Genomic DNA, 22554 nt, shown 5'->3' with positions numbered 1-22554 from the left:
ACATTTAATATTTTATTTTAAAATAATATTGTAACCTTACAAGAACATATATGTTCTATAATGTACAATATTTCCACCAGAAAAAGTACGACCCAAATTATGTCGATTCAGCTTAACTTATATTAGTACAATGTTGCTTAAATTCGTACCAAAACCTGGTTAATATACCATAAATAAAATATTTGTGTCACCACTGCATATTTGATTTGAATGTCCAGTTGGTTATTATGAATGTAATATTCATACAAATGTAATAATATATTTATTATAAAGTCGTTTTAAATTTTAACAAAAAATCGATTTTAAAAATTGCCAACATAACTCACAAACAAAGCAATTTTGTATTAATGAAAATTTAGCTTGAGTAACCTAATCTAAAGAATCTAAAGAATCTAAAGAAAGAATCTAAAGAATCTAAAGAATCTGAAGAAAGAATCTAAAGAAAGAATCTAAAGAATCTAAAGAATCTAAAGAATCTAAAGAATCTAAAGAATCTAAAGAATCTAAAGAATCTAAAGAATCTAAAGAATCTAAAGAATCTAAAGAATCTAAAGAATCTAAAGAATCTAAAGAATCTAAAGAATCTAAAGAATCTAAAGAATCTAAAGAATCTAAAGAATCTAAAGAATCTAAAGAATCTAAAGAATCTAAAGAATCTAAAGAATCTAAAGAATCTAAAGAATCTAAAGAATCTAAAGAATCTAAAGAATCTAAAGAATCTAAAGAATCTAAAGAATCTAAAGAATCTAAAGAATCTAAAGAATCTAAAGAATCTAAAGAATCTAAAGAATCTAAAGAATCTAAAGAATCTAAAGAATCTAAAGAATCTAAAGAATCTAAAGAATCTAAAGAATCTAAAGAATCTAAAGAATCTAAAGAATCTAAAGAATCTAAAGAATCTAAAGAATCTAAAGAATCTAAAGAATCTAAAGAATCTAAAGAATCTAAAGAATCTAAAGAATCTAAAGAATCTAAAGAATCTAAAGAATCTAAAGAATCTAAAGAATCTAAAGAATCTAAAGAATCTAAAGAATCTAAAGAATCTAAAGAATCTAAAGAATCTAAAGAATCTAAAGAATCTAAAGAATCTAAAGAATCTAAAGAATCTAAAGAATCTAAAGAATCTAAAGAATCTAAAGAATCTAAAGAATCTAAAGAATCTAAAGAATCTAAAGAATCTAAAGAATCTAAAGAATCTAAAGAATCTAAAGAATCTAAAGAATCTAAAGAATCTAAAGAATCTAAAGAATCTAAAGAATCTAAAGAATCTAAAGAATCTAAAGAATCTAAAGAATCTAAAGAATCTAAAGAATCTAAAGAATCTAAAGAATCTAAAGAAAAGAATCTAAAGAATCTAAAGAATCTAAAGAATCTAAAGAATCTAAAGAATCTGAAGAATCTGAAGAATCTAAAGAATCTAAAGAATCTAAAGAATCTAAAGAATCTAAAGAATCTAAAGAATCTAAAGAATCTAAAGAATCTAAAGAATCTGAAGAATCTAAAGAATCTAAAGAATCTAAAGAATCTAAAGAATCTAAAGAATCTAAAGAATCTAACGAATCTAAAGAATCTAAAGAATCTAAAGAAAAGAATCTAATGAATCTAAAGAATCTAAAGAATAGTAACCTTCAGGGGTGGGGCTTTGTAAGGATCTCTCAAAAACACCCTGTTTAATTCAATTAAATTTTGGATTGATGCAATTAAAGTAAATAGTTTTGCACATCAATCTGAATTTTTGTCAAATTAAATAAATATTCTCAAATTTGCTCTTATTAAATTTGTCCAAATGTCAACAATATCAGTATTAATTAATTAATGCAGTTCAGAATTAGTCAATGCAGTCGATTTTTTGTTGGCAGCACATTAAGTAAATTGTTTACTTTTAATTGGTTTAATCAATTCAGAATATATATTACTATACTAAATATTCATACAAAAACTAATTTATTACAACGATTATAATTACGTATAAAACAAATGGAGAAAATTAAAAATAAAAGAACTTTGTGCCAAGGTAAGCTTAGATAAACAAACCTTTTAAAAACAACCTGTATAAGTCAATTACATTTTATATTAATACAATTAATGTAAAAAATGTTCATATCAAACTGAATTCCTGTCAAATTAAATAAATATCCTAAAATTTAATTTGCTCTAATTAAAATTGCCCAAATACCTAAGTGCTGTTATAAAATTGAATATTTATTCATCGTTGTCCATAATTTTATAATTGTTTCAATTAAATTCCATTTATTTTTTTATGCAGAACAGATTCGAATTTTAAAACCGTATTTTGTAATTATTTTATATTTAATGAAATTTTGTATAAATAAAAGTGTGCAAAAATGAAGTTAACACGATTTTCAATTGACAAGAAATTTTCGAAGGAAAACGTTAAGTTGGGCAAGTTGGACTAGAAAACAATAACGTATTGAAAGTTGTAAATAAATTTCACAGATTCAAATTGCGCATTTGGGTGTGACTGTGTGTGGGGTGGTGAAAGACAATAATGAAACAATTAGAGAAGGGTTTTTCGATTAACCCACATGAGCGGGAAATAATTGTGCTGGGACGGGGGTTGGACAGTTTATAACACATCGGTTTGGAAAACAAAGCATCAACCGATAAAACTAAAGTATCTATTTACAGACATAAACTGAAAGAAGAGGACGGAAAATAACTCATTAAAACTGGGCAAGTGGCAATCTCACTCGACAGTCCCTCAGAGGGTTAAATTGGTACGAATTGCATTTAACTAGAATATCTTAAGCTTTGTAAGTTCCGCCGCCTCTGCCGACCCCATTGGCTACAATTAAGACCAGATAAAAGGATATGTTTGTGTCAAATTACAAGACTTTTATAATTAAAGCCGTTGAAAAGTTGAATTTACATTTTTCGGCAACTTCCTTTTATAAATTAACGATAACTTTCCTTTCTTTCGGGGCCCCATCTTATTTTTTGGCTGAGGTAAATCATTAATTTTTTGTTACTACGGCGAATACTCGAATAAAACATTTCGTGTCGAGCTTTGGTGACATTTTACAATATACATACCCATTGACAAGAGTAGAGAAAAATGGAACATAATAATCTTATTAAAACTTTGTGTTTTAAACTGTCAGCTGACCCAAATTTTTAAATGGAATATCGTAGTTTTAGTACTCGTACTTTATCAAGTGTGAAATACAAAACGGATTACTTTAATTGGTTTTCAACAAACTTAAAAATTCTTATAATAAAACACAAATACTCAAAATAACAGACCAAACAAGAAGTTTTAATTAAATTGTGTCTATTTTTTCCATTTTTATATACAATTTCCAATATAAAATGGTTCTAATAAGCAAGTTACGTGATAACTTGAGTTTAAATAGAACAAATATTAATTAAGTACGTAATTAATACTTCAGTAATTAATTTATTGTGGACTCTTCTTTTGAAAGAATTATTTTAATTAGGTATACTTGTGTTTCATATTTCATTTCATTATTTCCTTTTTCTTAATAAAATTGCAATTTTAATTAATTATGAAATATTTTCTACGAACCTCTGAATTTGTATCAACAGAACTATTTTTTTATTTTTTACACCGCAAAACTTCATAATCCTTTATAATTAAATATAAATTCAATTTAGTTTTTAATTAAATATATTTTTTAACAATTCATACAAGTTTACCACCGAACAATACACACACACAATTTATATAAAGTGAATGTTAAAATTTAAATTTAAATGACAAATAAAAAATATTGTAACCAAGTTATTTTATTCAAACCAAAATGTGTGTTTTTAATAATAATTTCCCCCTTTTTGTATACTGCAATATTAATTAATAAAGTTAAAGATTTTCTATTTCAAATTCAATGTTTTACACACTTTATAAAATTACTAAATAGTTGGTAAATTATGCTGAGAAAATCAGAAAATCGTGTCGAGTACATAATAATCTTATTAAAACTTTACTGCATTTAAAACTGGATGCCGACCTAAATTTTATGTGACATATTACAGTTCTAATACTCGTCCTTTATCCACTATAAAATGTAAAATGGTTTATCCTGGATTTAACTTTTAAAAATCTTATATCTTATAATAAACTACGAAAGTGACTATAAACATAAAATATTACCTCAGTTTCTATTATATGTAATAATTATTTTTAGTAAATGGTGTTTTATGAAGTAAAGTTACTGTTTAAATAATTTCAAATAATGTTTAACTATAAAAAATAGTTTAAAAATATAACGATATTTCTAGATTTAACAGAAATATCGTTATATCTTAGGTAAAGATTTGTATTTCTCGATTGTCCACCACAATGTCCGAACCTAAGTCCAATTAAAAACTCTATTGAAACACCAAAAACCATCAAATTTAGATGAATTCAAGTATTAATTGAATTGAATTTAGTTATTTAATATTTAAATTTGAAGACATGAATATATTTCATTTACTGCAAAGTAAAAAAATACTTTAATGTAAATAAAATTAACAAATAAATTCATTTTTAAACTCATGTTTTCAAGTTTTGTTCAGTTTCGTCGGATTAAATGAAAATTAAATAGACAGGAGCACTCAAATTGTTGTATGCACTTAAAAAGTTACAAAAAACGACAACAAAAGGTCCTCCAATTTTTATATAAATTGCTGTACATTTTAATTAAACGAGTACGAAGTAAAAACGTTTATTTTTTACCAGATACTTAACAGCTTTCATCGGATTAAATGAAAATTAAACAAAATCTCTTACATTTTTTTATGAACTTAAAATGTAAAAAAACCGACAAATTAATTAAAAATTTAAATTTTTATATTTATTATACAACTTGATTATTTGATTGCTGTTATTAATATTAATAAAAACATAAAGGACTTGTCTACGTTTCCAGCTTTTATTCATTAAAATCGAATTAAAAATAAAAGACTTAAGGAGTTGTTTTCATCTTCAATAGTTTTTTTATTTAATAATTACAATCCCTAGAAGTTCCTTCCAGTTGTAAATTTGTATCGAGAGTTAATTATAAAACTTTCAAATCGCCTGATTCCATGTCGAAACAAATCCGTTGTCATTTACACTGTTGTTGTAAACGTTTTTTAATTAAGATGAAATTAAAAATGTCATGCACAAATGGTATTTATAAAATCGACATTCATTAAAACACTGAGAGCTCCCCGTTCATTTTTACTAATTGACAAAACATCTAATGAGATCCTGTGTAAAGTTATTGAGCGCGAAAATTTTCGTCGATCCCATCAAATAAGAATTGTTATATTTATAAAAAGATTTATAAAAGTGTGGCCGTTACAAAATTCTTGACAACTCAATTACCGGATTTTTAAAAAGCAATCTAAAACTTTAAAGTATACGTCAAATAGTTTAACTTTTCTATTAGTGGACAATGTAGAATACAAAGTTCAAGTTCTAAAGACTGATTCCAAAATAACGAACACGATCCAACAGAGAAGTAAATCTTCACTTTTACCTACATCATATCTGTCATTTACAGAATATAATATTGTAGGATACAGTTTCAACTTTCCAGTCATGCTTGATATATTTGACATATTACAGCAAGGTATGGGGATTTTTATTTTAACTTAATATTATATACATGAAAGAACGTCGATTTCATTTCAGCACATATTTAATCTGAATTATAAATTGAACTAATTAATTTTTATTCCGTATTTAATTACAATTTACATTACGTATACATGGTATGGCAAATTTAATTAAAATGCTGTATTATCAAAAATAAATGCAATATGTAATATATTAATTTACTAAATTAAAATTAGGCAACAATACTAATGCTGAAAAATTAATTATGTAGCTAATATTTATTTTATTTTAATATATGTACAGAGGTCATCTAAATTTGATGGTTTCATGTTGTTCTATAAGTTTTTAATTGGATTTAGATACGGATTTTGTGCTGGCCAATCAAGAACCTCAACATGATTATCTTTTAATCAACTTTGGCCTCTGCTTTGGATCATTATCATGCATAAAATTTCATGTAAATGGTAAAGTATCATTGGTAAATAATTCCATTACATCTCCCATGATATCTCTATATATTAAATGGTCCATATTATCAATAATCTTCTGTAATGGTCTTACACCATGCCAAGAAAAGAAAGCCCAAACCACAACGTTTCCCCCATCATGTTTAAAATCTTTGTTTAGTATATCTGAGATCCAAGCTATTGTCCAACGTATTGTTTACTATCTGATCCTATTTATTGAACAATGATTCATCACTCCTCTTTGACAATATTCTGATATTTTGAGCAATCAAGCAGTCTTGTTGTTGTTGTTGATACCAATGGTTTCTTTACTACTATACATCCTTACAAGATTTGTTCACTATGTCAACTTCTCTTCTATTAGACTCATTAATATTGTACGACTCAATTAATTCATTTTTTATTTGCCTAGAGGACAAGGAAGGGTTTCGTTTACTGATTCTTCCAATTTGTCTGTCTATAAAAGTTTTTTTAGAATGTTTCCTTATTGTATTTCCAATTGAGTGTGTTGTTTCATATTTGTTAATAACATTTTTCGTTTTTAGTAAGGTTAACAATATTTCAACATTGATGTTTCATGCTAATTATTATTTCCCTCTTCTCTGGTGTGCAACATGTCTTTCTTCCCACTGAGTTAATCAATAAAATAACACAAATCTGCTAAGAATAAATTGTTAAATAAATGAATTAATTCGACAAAAAAAAATTAAATTTGCCAAGTACTGTGGCAAGTAATTACTTGTGAATAGATCTATTAGAGGTAAAAACACAAATTTATGTACAGTAGAAAAAAAAGACTGAAACTTTTATCAAGGAAAAGCTAAAAAGTGACTTACACTGATTGTCTTCCAAACCCTCCACAGATACTATAGTATGTATCTGTGTCAGGCTAACAACAGAGAATAATTTACGTCGTGGTTGTTTACCAAGTTTGATCCAAATTTAATTTAACTGAATCGATAAGTCTTGCAGAAGAGAATTATTAAATTAATAAACAGACACCTGTGGTTAAAATAGGTGGAAGACCTTAATGAGAATCTAAAAACTTTTATTATGGCTCTTATAAAGATTTAAACTGTTCATGTCACAGCTGTGGGAGAATATATTGCTAATTATTTTCGGACGAACAATGTTAAACGATAATTTTAATAATACCCGGGTAAATTGTCTTTCCAACTCTGCCTAAAATTATAATTAAGTGCTTTTCTTTATTGCACACGTAAAATTTTAATTATTTATGTCGCTAAAAACGCATAATAACTCTACGGTAATCCCTGGCTCCAATAAAATGTAGACAGGCATTCGCTATTTACATTTTATATATATTCGAGGGTTGGATTTTTGTATACGCGCGAAAGAATGCTAACAAACGTCATACGGAGGGGCGAGCAAAGATTAGGGGATTTAATATGGGGAAACAAATCTGTATTTGACAGTTTTGTTGACACGTCGTATACAATTTAATGAAGCCCAACCTCAATCAGGCACGTTCAACAATTACTGTTAAATTCTTAAAATTATACAACCCACACACGAAAGTTTTTACTTTGCCCCAACAACATTGATTGGACATCAGCTATATTTCAATATAAGCACATGTTATGTCATGTACAATTCAATATGGAATTTGATAAATAACAGTCCCACATTGTATTTAACACATTTTTTGATTAAAAATATTGTTGGTGTGTGTTGGTTTGGGGTACCTTTTCCTATCATGGTATATGACAATAAACAATAATGTGTGTTATTTCTCTGACCACAATTTTAGTTCAGTTAAAAGGCATAAGTAAAGAAATATAATAAATCTTATGAGATCGAAAAAAAAAGAAGAAATGCCCATTTCATTCTACAGAACTCTTCCTGTACTGCCAGAAAATGGTGCAAAAACATCAACAGACTTAACAACTCCTCAACATTTTAATCAGTTAGAAGTGGACGATCTCATAAGAGACATGAACCTCTCAGAGGAATCTGTTGAATTACTTGTATCCAGATTAATCCAGAAAATGTTTAAGTGGTACTAAACTTGCTATATTTTTAACTGGCAGTTGAGGGTAATAGAGAAGTACATAAATTAAATGGCCATTTTGAATTCTGCCCCCAAATATCATCCAAGAAATGTGATATCTACTTCAACGTTTAATTAAATTAAAACGTTGTCATGAATCATGGATGAATATAGAATTAGTTGATAAATGAATAACAGTTATTATTTTCTTACATTGTATTTAGCACATTTTTTGATTAAAAATATTGGATATAAATGCTTTAAATTAATGCAAACAACAGAAGAACGAAAACTAATTAACATGAAACATCAAGATCCAAATATTGTTAGTGTGTGTTGGTTTGGGGTACCTTTTATTGACATGGTATATGACAATAAACAATAATGTGTGTTATTTCTCTGACCACAATTTTAGTTCAGTTAAAAGGCATAAGTAAAGAAATATAATATATCTTATGAGATCGAAAAAAAGAGAAGAAATGCCCATTTCATTCTACAGAACTCTTCCTGTACTGCCAGAAAATGGTGCAAAAACATCAACAGACTTAACAACTCCTCAACATTTTAATCAGTTAGAAGTGGACGATCTCATAAGAGACATGAACCTCTCAGAGGAATCTGTTGAATTACTTGTATCCAGATTAATCCAGAAAATGTTTAAGTGGTACTAAACTTGCTATATTTTTAACTGGCAGTTGAGGGTAATAGAGAAGTACATAAATTAAATGGCCATTTTGAATTCTGCCCCCAAATATCATCCAAGAAATGTGATATCTACTTCAACGTTTAATTAAATTAAAACGTTGTAATGAATCATGGATGAATATAGAATTAGTTAATAAATGAATAACAGTTATTATTTTCTTACATTGTATTTAGCACATTTTTTGACTGAAAATATTGAATATAAATGCTTTAAATTAATGCAAATAACAGAAGAAGGAATATTAAGTAACATGAAACATCAAGATCCAAATATTGTTGGTGTGTGTTGGTTTGGGGTACCTTTTCCTATCATTATATAGGACAATAAACAGTAATGTGTGCTATTCCTCTGACCACCATTTTAGTTCAGATAAAAGACAAAAGTAAAGAATTATATCTTTTGAAATCGAAATAGAGAGAAGAAATACCCATTTCATCCCATAGAACCTTTCTTATACTGTCAGAAAATGGTGCAGAAATTTTAATAGATTTAACAATTCCCCAACATTTTAATCAGTTATAAGTCAACGATCTCATAAGAGACCTGAACCTCTCAGAGGAATCTGTTGAATTACTTGTATCCAGAGTAATCCAGAAAATGTTTAAGTGGTGCTAAACTTGTTACATTTTTAACTGGCAGTTGAGGCTAATAGAGAAGTACAGAAACTTGTTATATTTTTAACTGGTAGTTGAGGGTAATAGTGAAGTACATAAATTAAATGGCCATTTTGAAATCTGCCCCCAAATATCATCCAAGAAATGTGATATCCACTTCAACGTCTAATTAAATTAAAACGTTCTTTCACATTCATGCCAATCTATTTAAATTTTTAGATAATAATTTAATGAGACCTGCATTTACAAGCAATTTATTAAAAAAATTATAATACTCTCAGAGCATCCATCTTATTTAATATGATTTCGTCGAGAGCTAATGTAAAAGGAGATATCATTTTGTTAGAGCTCCGCGGATGAATACGCCGGTAAAGCCAGAAAATTAAAACCTTTTAGTAAGGTTTTTTAGTGCCCTGATTGAATTATGAAACATGTAACCGTCATAGCGAATACTTCTCTCACGTTTTGCATCTCCTTTCACACAAATAAATAACAATTACTAAAAGTATTCCTTCAGTGGGAATCCATTTGATAAAACTACAGTCAAACCCAACGTCCAAGTCTTGTTACAATTGCACTCCATTATGTGATAATTTCATTTCAAAATATTTATTTATTAGCAATTTTACAGTACGTTGATTATTTAAACGAGAGTTTATGTAATTAATTTGTTTCTTTTGTGTCGAAAATAAAAAAACAATTCAGTTTTCAATTGTGGCTTGTTTAAAATTCAAAGTTATATCGATTTTATAAACACTGGATGAAATGCATTATTAACAAAACATTTACGGTTTAATCAATACTATTTTACGAGCATTTCATTCATTTAAAATTTAAACAAAGGCATAGCGTTTATGTAACTCGAGAACTTCATTTGTGCCTACTTTAAAAAAGGAAACATGTTCGAAAACACGAAACTGAATCAAAAACATTCGAAAATCCTACAATAAACATTAATTTAAATGTTTAATAATTATTATTATTATAATATAATGTAAAATATCTGAAGTAAAAGGAAAAAATGTAGATAGAAATTAATATCTCAAGTAAAGCTATTTTACGACCTCCCTGTATATATGTATGTTGAGTTTAAGTACTTAGTATTTTCTCATTCATTATTTTGTCAATGGAAATTTCATAATTAATTGTATAAACAATTAGCTTTAACTCCTACAGTCGTAATTAGCTTTAATTCAAAAAACCCAGATTAAAAATAATAAAGCCGAAGCTAATTAAAAATACTAAACGAAACTTCTGTAATGAACTGGCATGTAAACAACATTAAAGTTTAAAAATCGAATAAAGTCTACCATAAAGGTTAATTAAACCAAATCAATTGCAGACAAAGGGTAAAAATGAAATTCAACAATTAAGTTTAGAATTATCCTTTTTTTTTTGAGGATAATATATTTAGCAAAACTAAATCTTATTAAACAGTAGTGTAATTAATAAAACGTAATTACATTATATTCCCGTTAAACTTACAACCCCATAAACATTGTATGAGAATGTAAATTTTAATACTGTAGTATTCTGGAGTAACTCAAGTCATAATTCTGGAATAATTAACAAGAAAGGCTCCATTAAGTAATATAATTATATTACTTAAATGTGAGTACATAATTATAAAATTGCACTTTTGTATTTTTAAGGACTTAAGACATTAGGGGTATTTATTTGTTTCTTGAAAAATTTTTAAAACCGTCTGCCAATCTGATGACGTGAAACAATGGTGTATAGTGATACTTTCGTAAAACATTTAATTTTTTGTAGTATAAATAGGAACTCACTGTTTCTGAAATATATGAAAACTGACATTTGGTACATTTCAAATGACTGTTTTCATGTTTTTTGACATTGGCAAAGGCACTTTTTTATGTATATAAGATAAATATCTCAAAAATTTTACATATTCTGAAAGTTTTCGGACATAACTTTTATATTTCAAATGACTAGAAATTCAAAATTAAATTACGTACATGTACAGTTATGACTAAAAACAATTATTTGTATTACAATAAGTAACTTTTAATGTTTTTGACAAGAACAAAAGTTTTGAGGTGATGTTGAGAAGTTCTCAGACCCTATGCGTTTTAATTCCTACATTATTTTCAGGGGATGCACACACATACCGGATTAAAATTGCTAAACTCAAAGCTAATTAAAAATAGTAAACAAAAGTTTTCTAATTTACGGTCTGTAAATGATAGTACGATGCTGAAAGAGACCATAATAAATATTAGATAATGTATACAGGTTTATTATTTACTCAGGTCTTTGTTAAATTCTTTCAGCTCATATTTTTAGTACATCAGCAAATAATATAACGTCAAGTTTTACGCAACGTTTAACAAACACCACCTAAGTAATTAATAAACAACATCTGGGGGTTAAAAATCAAAACAAAACATCAAAAGTGGTGCCCTAATACTTTCAATAATTTTTCCGTAACACGCACACCCATTGGAATTTAAATCCGTGCCATAGCTTTGTTCTCTGATTGATACGTAGGACATTAAAGGTGAATTTTGGGGCTTTGTGAGTTTAATTAAATGAAATCTAATGTGGGAATTTGCCGAGGATAATAATTTAGCATTTCTGGATTAAGGAAAATCCAATTTAATCTGTTGACAAGGACTTGTTTTAATTTTTGAGTTTTAAAAGCCTCATAATAAATAAGCACTTAATCTCCTGTCGTTGTTTTACGGATTTCAACGTTTTCATGTTTAAATTAATTAAATCGGTGAACCCATAATAATTACAAAAAAAAAAAATCACGACAATAATTGTTTCCTGCATGACAAAAATGTGTTTGTGTGGGAATTAAATTGTGTTTTAACACTTAATTAATAACAGAATTAATTCCATTGTATGTTAGTTTTATAAAGGACAATTTTTATCTGACATCTCCAGGTGAATATTTTGTGCCAAAATAAGAATTTGTGAGTGTGATGAGAGTGTGCAGGTCTGCGCTTCAATCGAATCACATCTGAATAACATAATGATATCACGTACTTTAATACCCACAATAGCACCCACTTTAATTTATTTTGTGTTTAATTAAAACAATATACAGAAATATGTTTAAATGATCATTGGTATTAATAATATAACAACTATAATTATTTTAATTATTGCAATTAATTCCAATATGTATTTCATATAAATGTACTCTGTGGTCTCAATTTGGTTTATTTTGGCTGTTACGAGGGTTTTCAGCCTAACTGTTTCTGAAATATCTGAAAAATTTTTTATATTTTTTTTATATTAGTACTTTTAAAAAAATTATACCTCTCTAAATTTTGAGATATAGCTTTTTTATTTCAAATGAAAAAGCATAATAACTTACTAAAAAATATCAAACTGCCCAAAAGTGTATAATAATATATGTATGTATATTATAAGTTTTTATACGTTTTCAGGATACTTGTTTCTTTTTTCTGATATTTTAAAAGAAAATTCAATCAGGGTATCCATTTAAAATATAAATTTTGAGGAAATAAATATATTTGATTGAGGTAAATATAATATTTTACTTAAAAAATGCTTATAAGAATTTTTCAAAAAATATATGATTGTGATAAAATTACGAATTTTTAAACAAATAATCAATGGTTAAGACACATTAATAAAACTTTTGTCAAATATCATATTTGGAAGCTTTTACATACTCTCCTGTGACAAACAATATTTTCCATACGTTTTCTAGACATCATTAAATATCTCGAAATTTATGAGAAATATCTTAATTTCAGATAATGTAATATATCATAATTTGTATATTTTCAGGAAACTATTTGTTCTGATATTTTAAAGGTAAATTGAGAGTTTCCATTTAAAATAAAAATTTTAGGGGAATATATTTGATTGAGGTAAATATAATACATTTACTTAAAAAATGCTTATAAGAATTTTTCAAAAAATATATGATTGTGATATAATTACGAATTTTTAAACAAATAATCAGTGGATAAGACACATTAATAAAACTTTTGTCAAATATCATATTTGGAAGCTTTTACATACTCTCCTGTGACAAACAATATTTTCCATAAGTTTTCTACACAACATTAAATATCTCGAAATTTATGAGATATATCTGAATTTCAGATAATGTAATATATCATAATTTGTATATTTTCAGGAAACTATTTGTTCTGATATTTTAAGGGTAAATTGTGAGTTTCCATTTAAAATAAAAAATTTGGGGAAATATATTTTATTGAGGAAAATAATATTTTCCATAAATTTTCTAGACAACATTGAATATCTCGAAATTTATGAGAAATATCTTAGGTTCAAATAATTTAACATATAATAAATTGTATATTTTGGGGAAACTTGATTTTTTCTGACATTTTTGAGGTAAATTCAGTCAGGGTTTCCATTTAAAATAAAAATTTTGGAGAAATATATTTTATTGAGGTAAATATAATATATTAAAAAGTGCCTATAGGATTTTTTCAGAAAATAAATAATTGTGATGTAATTACGAATTTTTAAGCAAATAATCAATAGTTAAGACACGTTAATAAAACTTGTATCAAATTTCATATTTGGAAGCTTTTTCATACTCCTATGGCAAATAATATTTCCCATAAGTTTTTTAAACAACATTAAATATCTCGAAATTTATGAGAAATATCTTAGTTTCAAATAGATAATTTAACATATAATAAATTGTATATTTTGGGAAAAATTTATTTTTTTGACATTTTTAAGATAAATTCAATCAGGGTTTTCAGTTAAAATTAAAATTTACTTAAAAAATGCATTTAAGAGTTTTTCAGAAAATATATACTATGCATTTTTAAACAAATAATCAATGGTTATGAAATTTTTGTCAAATATCATATTTGGAAGCTTTTACATACTCTTTTTTCTAACATTTTTTAATGTAAATTCAATCATGATTACAATTTAAAATAAAAATTTTTGGGGAAATATATTTTATTACTTAAAATATGCATGTAAGTGTTTTTCAGAAAATTTATAATTATGAATTTTTAAACAAATAATCAATGATTAAGACACATTATAAAACTTTTGTCGAATAACATATTTGAAAGCTTTTACATTCTCTCCTGTGGCAAATAATACTTTCTATACATTTTCTAGACAACATTAAATATCTCGAAATTTATATTTATCTTAGTTTAAAATATTATTTTCAGAAGCTTGCTTTTTTATTACATTTTATATTAAAAATTTTGAGGAGATATATTTTTGTGACAAGCTAAAAATGTATTGAAAGCTTTTATCGTTTATCAAATAAATAAATAAGTTAATTATCACCTTTTTGAAATCTGCCAACAGCCAATTTTGGTAAATATTTCACGAATGGTCAAAGGCATCAAAATGCGGTTTGCGGCAATCAACGCTTAAAATATGGACGTTTATGTCACTTTTTTGTGACTAGTCTGGAAATAACCATAATATCTAAAATCGACTAATTTAAGACATAATCTTTATCACGTATTTTAACATAACTAATAAACAGTCTTAAATATCAATGTTCTAGTAATTTCGTACTTTTTATCATTATTTAATGCTTAGTAGAAAATTAGAACAACAGTTAATCACCCTTGTGTTCATACAAAGTAAATTAAAGGGATGATTATAGTTTCATCAACTAGCGAATGGCTTAACTAGCTTAAACAGCACGTACAGAGTCTTCCACCATCAAACTCAAACACCACGTAGCAAGTATAAAGATCAAAAATAAGGACTATATAAAACGTCTCCTTATTAATGTGGTCTAACCCCTCATAACACACGCCGAAAGTTGCGTAGCCTAAAAACGCCGAAAAACTTGTTGAACCCCCATCAATAATAATAATCCTAAACTCGTAAAAAAAAAAAAATATATAAAATAAAATAAAACGTAAACCCACGTAATAAATACTAAATCATCCTGCCACACATTCAACAGTTAGCCTTACCTAATAACTTCAGAACTTCCTCGTGGGTGAGAAAAAAATTGAGATGCGCGTGCAAACGAGTGGTGAGTGCGAGCAACAGCAGCGGTAGCAACATCGCGACGCTACACAACGCGACGCGGCCTCGGCCGCTACTACGCGTCTCGACGTCTGTAAGGCCTTACAAACAAACTCTAAACACTATTCGATCAACTTCGACACGTTCCGCTTTTGCACGATTTGTTTACCCCGATTTTTACTAACGCTATTTTTTCTTTTTTTTTTTTTTTTGTTTTTCGTTTTTTCTATTCTCTGTTTCCTTCGTCGGGCACAAGCCGTTATCAGCGCCCCAACAGCGACTTAAACTTTAATGAGGGTTTTTTTTTTGTTTAAACAATATAAAGATAAAATGGAAGGAAAAGTATGGAAGTATCGAGTGGATTTCATTACAGTATTTTCTCACGTCTGAAACTGTCGCATCCACCAATTTTGTAACGTAACATTTATTACCAATATAATAAATATAATATTGTTATTAATTGACTTAATATAAAATAGGATCAAATTACTTATTGTGAAATAATTTCATAAGGATTTTTTAATTTTTTATAATATGTGAAACTGTTTTTTTGTAAGCTAAAAAACAATAGTTTGGTTATAGTACATTTTTTTATACTATACTATACTATAGTACATTTATACTGTACTATATTAACTGTACTTTACTGAATTATACTGTGCTATAGTGTACTATACTATACTATAATTGATTTAATATAAAATAGGATCAAATTACTTATTGTGAAATAATTTCATAAGAATTTTTTTTTATAATATCTACAAATAATATAATTTTAATATTTAAAATTTTTTTGTAAGCTATAGAATAATATTTTATTATACTACATATTTTTATACTAACTGTACCATACTGAATATACTGTACTATACTCTACTATGCTGAACTATACTATACTATACTCTACTATACTGTACTATACTGTAGTATACCGTACTATACTGAATTATACTGTGCTATAGTGTACTATACTGTACTATACTGTGCTATACTGTACTATACTGTACTATACTGTACTATACTGTACTATACTGTACTATACTGTACTATTCTGTACTATAATTGGTTTAATATAAAATATGATCAAATTACTTATTGTGAAATAATTTCATAAGAATTTTTTTTTTTATAATATCTACAAATAATATAATTTTAATATTTAAAATTTTTTTGTAAGCTAAAGAACAATATTTTATTATACTACATATTTTTTATACTATACTGTACTAACTGTACTATACTAAATTATACCGTACTATACTGTACTATACTGTACTATACTGTAATATAATTGATTTAATATAAAATATGATCAAATTACTTATTGTGAAATAATTTCATAAAATTTTTTTTTTATTTTTTTTATAATATCTACAAATAATATAATTTTAATATTTAAAATTTTTTTGTAAGCTAAAGAACAATATTTTATTATACTACATATTTTTATACTATAGTGTACTAACTGTACTATACATTAATATTCTGTACTATACTATTCTACACTGGACTACATTGTAGTATACCGGACTATACTGTTCTATTCCATACTATACAGTACTATATTGCACTACACTGTACTACACTGTTCTATACTGAATTATACAGTAAAATATGTAACATATAAAAGTTATATATAATTTTATATTTTATATTTTAAGATTCTCTATAATTTTTATAATGTAACTGAAGATTAAATAATAGTTATATTAATTAAAATTAATAATTATTTTTAATTAATCACTTATATCACATTTTTTGAAATAATTGTAACCATATGTACTAATATGCATTATATAAAAGCTAAAATTTTGTATTCCATATTTTAAATCTATTTTTAAGATTTTAATAATCACATCATTCACAAAATTTAAATAATATATCAATAATTATTTATTGAAAGCAATTATTTCATTTTTTATGTAATATAATAATAAATAATATTTGTGAAGTTAACTACATGAAGTGGAAATGAAATATGTGCGGGAAATTAAATTATAATTTGTACAATAATATATTTATTATATATGTTTAGATAAAATTAATTTTACGGTTGCTTTAATAATTATAGGTATTAATAATCAATTACTGCTAATAAACAATTAATTTGGTAAGTCTAATTTGATTGGAGTTCCTTTTTCATAATTTGCTAATAAATTTTGTATGTTACGTTTACCGATTTTAATTAATTGCAATTGAACAATCAAATAATAAAATGTCTACTGAAACGACAAATATAAATTATTTCATTTAAACTATGTTCCCCATCTTTTAAGTTATCGTAAACCAGCAAGAAATTTAATATAATAAATACTAAATTGAATCTTTAAGCATTTGTAGTAAAACTTTAACGACAATAATGAAACGTGAAAGTATGAAATGAAAACTCATAAGCCATAAATGACAAAAATAATATTGTTAATATTGAAAATTACGTAATTTATAGTATTGTCTGTGAAAATTAATATGATATTTAATTTTAGGGAAATTATTAATAAAATGTATGTTCAATTAATTTCAAAAAGTGGCTGAAAATATATAGATTAAGATGTAACATCTTATAAAATAAAATAAAATAAAATAATATTTTTCGCATGTACGTAACGGCAATATAAAATGATAACAAAGATTTTTCTCTATTTTTTAAACTCTATAACTCGTCAGTAACTTGTTTAAACAGATGTTGCAGTGAACGATTGGAGGGACAGTCTCTAGAGTTTGACTTACCACTGATTTGAACTGTTGGAAGGTGGTACAGAAATACAAACGTTCAGCTAATTTCAAAGCATATTTAGCATTCCCCAATGTCTTAATCAGCAAAAGCTCTTCTAAGAATATTTTATTATTAAAAGTATTACTAAGCATGGGAATGGAGGTATCTCAATCTAAATTCATTAATAAGACCTGTACCATATTCTGAAGAAGTCCCATTCACAGCCTTCAACAGTATTTCTGTACTGAAGGAAGACGGTACAGAAAAATCAACATCCAATGAAGACAAACGAAAGTGAGTTTGAAGCAAATCTAACGATTCCTCAACACTTTAATCAGCCAGAACTGAACAATCTAACATGAGACTCTCAAAGTAGCTTGTCAAATTTCTTGTTTCCAGATTAAACGAAAAGAATTAATTTAATTTTTTATCTATATTCAGAGCTTTGTTGGTAAAATTTTAAAGGTACCATTTGTGTTTTGCCACTTTAATTCAATTAAAAACGAATTTCAAATTACAAATGATTGTATCTATGCACGAGCCATCAGTATGCGATGAATCTATGATGTTCACATGCATTGATATTTGTTTAGATTTATTATAAAGCATGTGTGTTGTTCCAAACACAACTTTGATATTGATGAATAAATTGGTTTATACATGACGTTCTGGAATTGTGATGCGGTATTATGCTCACATAGCTACTTTACATTTTAGTAATAAGTAAGTTTTAATGCAAATTTCATTCGTTGCCGGTTCCGGAATGTTGAATAAGTCATTTATAACGCCAGCAATTATTTTACAGTAACAAATTGTCGGGATATCTGCTTTCAAAGTAGTAAGTAACAAAGTCTGTTGAAGATCAACAATTTATTTTATACCTGCAATAACCATAAAACCCGAAGAAATTCAGAAGTTGGATGGAACTGTAATTGCAATTTTATGTGACGTATATGCATGAACATCTAAACGTATGCAAGTTGCTTATATAACATACATACACATTTTAATTCAGTTATTTGACCATTACAATACAGTTTTTTTTATCTCGGGGGTGTCAGTTGAAAAAGCATCGGAAGGAGACGACCATTAGTTTTCATTATGGCAAAAACCATTTTGATGCACTTCCTTTACAAACTTCTATCTTAATCTCAATGCTCCATTTATATATTTATTTCCACTTAATCCTGCAATACATGGACACGAGCAGGATGGAAGGCTCCTCCAAATAGAGCACTTATTTTTAATTTTAGTTGTACACCATTCCAAATCTCTGTAAAATCGACGTAAAATATAAAATCATAATATATGTTCAAAACGGGGATACAATTCGTAAAAAACTTTAAATTTTTATGCTTGGATTTGCAGGAATTTGCCAGTGTTGAGTACGGAATATGATTTTAGTTCGGGGAGATGAGAGAATCCATACATTTGCAATAATTCATTTATACGGCTTCAAATACCTTATTAGGTTATAAAATATACTGCTAATCAAAAATTTGTGAACAAGCTGTGCTATTTTTGGTTGGAAATTTAAAATTTTATTGATTGTCATAAATAAATTCATTTAGTATTACATGCATTGAATGTCATAAGTTAAATAAACTGCGAATAAATGTTCATATTAACTAAAATCAATGAGGAATAATAAATTAACGAGTCCCAGTAAAAATAAATCCGTTTTCAACAAATTTAATTAAACCATGTAAACAATATTAAAATATTTTGCCAATTTGTATGAAATATGAATTTATTATAAATTGATGCCTACTATTGATTTTAATCAAAATCTCGAAATTTACCGAAAATATTTCAGCCAAATGTAATTTAATATATCACAGATTATAAAACATATTTCAGAAAGGGCCAGAGATGTAAGAAGTTGGGTTAGGTTACTCGTTATTCTGAATATTTTTTTACAGAATTGAAAATAAAATGAATCATCTTTTAAACTCTTCCTTATAAAAAGGCAAAATGCAGGAAACTGTTGAACAGTGGGAAACCAGTCTTCAACCCTTCTCAATTAATATTATATTTGGGAAAAATGTGACTGTTTTTTATTACAGCTATAATACAGCTGACTTTTAAAATGAGTTTCCCAATAAACACCCAGTAAAACCGGGCGTATTACAGTAAAATCCTGCGTTAAAATCTCACAAATCAGTGTCAGATGAAACATAAAACATCACGGGACAGATTCACACAATAAACACAATAGAAAATCCGTGAAAAACGACGAAAAATCACGGATACGTCTTGTTCTCATCACGCATAAACGTTTTTTACACGTCACCATCCAATGCAGTTTTAACAAATTTTGTCGTAGTCTGCGGTTTTACGTTGGTTTTTGGCGGATTTCCCATGGTGTTCGTTGTGCAAATATCTTGTGTTTCAGCTGAATAGTTTCTGTGATAATGAGGATCTTTCTTATGAAAATATGTCGAATTTTCTGATGAGTTTTACGAATTTTATTTAGAAATGAAGTGATTATTTTTTAACTACACAATAATCACATTTTTCATGCGAATATTCAAATGCTAAATGTTCTTAACAATTTAAAATATACTTTTTAAATCAAAATTGGCAGTTGAATCTACTTAAATTCCTTTTTTATTATAAAATAAAACATTAAATAGGAACAGATTTTTTGTCCAATTGTCAAAAATCACTTTCTCGTTTCAAAAATTTTGAAATTTTATATATCATTTTTTTCTTAGTAAATAAGTCTAGAAATGAAAGAATTATCACAATTTTCCATGTGAACATTTCTAAATATTGAAACCTTAATTATCCTTGACAATTGTAAATTTCAAAATCAAAATTGGCAGTAAATTTTTGAGTTGAATCTTCTTGAATTCCTTCTGTTTTTTTTATAAAAAAAAGTGAAAGGGAAGAAAAATATTTTTTCATCTAGTTATTATTTAGAAATTATTTCCTGCTTTCAGGAATGTTGAAACTGCCAACTTTTTCTCACTAAATAGGTCTATAAATAAAGTGATTAATTTTATAACTAAACAACAATCACATTTTTCACGTGAACATTTCTAAATATTGAAACCTTAATTATCATTGACAATTGTAAATTTCAATATATATTTTCAAAATCAAAATTGGCAGTAGATTTTCTAGTTGAATCTCCTTGAATTCCCTCTGTTTTTTTTTATAAAAAACAGTGAAAAGGGGGAAAAAGATTTTTTTATCTAGTTATTATTTAAAAATTATTTCTTGCTTTCAGAAATGTTGAAATTGTCAACTTTTTCTCACTAAATAGGTCTATAAATAAAGTGATTAATTTTATAACTAAACAATAATCACATTTTTCACGTGAACATTTCTAAATATTGAAACCTTAATTATTCTTGACAATTGTAAATTTCAAAATATATTTTCAAAACCAAAATTGGCAGTAGATTTTCGAGATGAATCCCCTTGAGTTTCTTCTGTTTTTTATAAAAAACAGTGAAAAGGAGGAAACAGATTTATTTATCTAGTTATTATTTAGAAATTATTTCCTGCTTCCAGGAATGTTGACATTATTAACTTTTTCTCACTAAATAGGTCTATAAATGAAGTGATTAATTTTATAACTAAACAATAATCACATTTTTCACGTAAACATTTCTAAATATTGAAACCTTAATTATACTTGACAATTGTAAATTTCAAAATATATTTTCAAAATCAAAATTGGCAGTAGGTTTTCGAGTTGAATCTCCTCTAATTCCCTCTGATTTTTTTATAAAAAACAGTGAAAAGGGTGAAAAAGATTTATTTATCTAGTTATTATTCAGAAATTATTTCTTGCTTTAAGAAATGTTGAAATTATCAACTTTTTCTCACTAAATGGGTCTATAAATGAAGTGATTAATTTTATAACTAAACAATAATCACATTTTTCACGTGAACATTTCTAAATATTGAAATCTTAATTATCCTTGACAATTGTAAATTTCAAAATATATTTTCAAAATCAAAATTGGTGGTAGATTTTCGAGTTGAATCTCCTTGAATTTCCTCTGTTTTTTTATAAAAAACAGTGAAAAGGGGGAAAAAGATTTTTTTATCTAGTTATTGTTTAGAAATTATTCCCTGCATTCAGGAATGTTGAAATTGTCAACTATTTCTCACTAATTAGGTCTGTAAATGAAGTGATTAATTTTATAACTAAACAATAATCACATTTTTGACGTGAACATTTCTAAATATTGAAACCTTAATTATCCTTGACAATTGTAAATTTCAAAATATATTTTCAAAATCAAAATTGGTAGTAGATTTTCGAGTTGAATCTCCTTGAATTCTCTCTGTTTTTTTTTATATAAAAAATACTGAAAAGGAGAAAAATGATTTATTTATCTAGTTATTATTTAGAAATTATTCCCTGCTTTCAGAAATGTTGAAATTGTCAACTTTTTCTCTCTAAATAGGTCTATAAATAAAGAGATTAATTTTATTACTAAACAATAATCACATTTTTCAC

General features: G+C 26.5%; 1 protein-coding gene across 1 annotated transcript in view; it reads right to left on the bottom strand.

Moving 5' to 3' along the window:
• The window catches only part of LOC109609534 (tyrosine-protein kinase Dnt-like), an 88141-nt gene extending 72729 nt beyond the window's left edge, over positions 1 to 15412 (bottom strand). The window contains exon 1 of the mRNA XM_020026201.2: positions 15307 to 15412. Within this exon, the coding sequence (XP_019881760.2) occupies positions 15307 to 15400 (94 nt within the window). The 5' untranslated portion in view covers positions 15401 to 15412. The remainder of the gene's footprint in view (positions 1 to 15306) is intronic.
• Positions 15413 to 22554: the final 7142 nt, after the last annotated feature.

The sequence above is a fragment of the Aethina tumida genome, chromosome 1 (assembly GCF_024364675.1).
Source record: "Aethina tumida isolate Nest 87 chromosome 1, icAetTumi1.1, whole genome shotgun sequence".
NCBI classification, from domain to species: Eukaryota; Metazoa; Arthropoda; class Insecta; order Coleoptera; family Nitidulidae; genus Aethina; species Aethina tumida.
The sequence above is the reverse complement of the archived record's forward strand: the minus strand, read 5'-3'. Positions and strand labels throughout refer to the sequence as shown.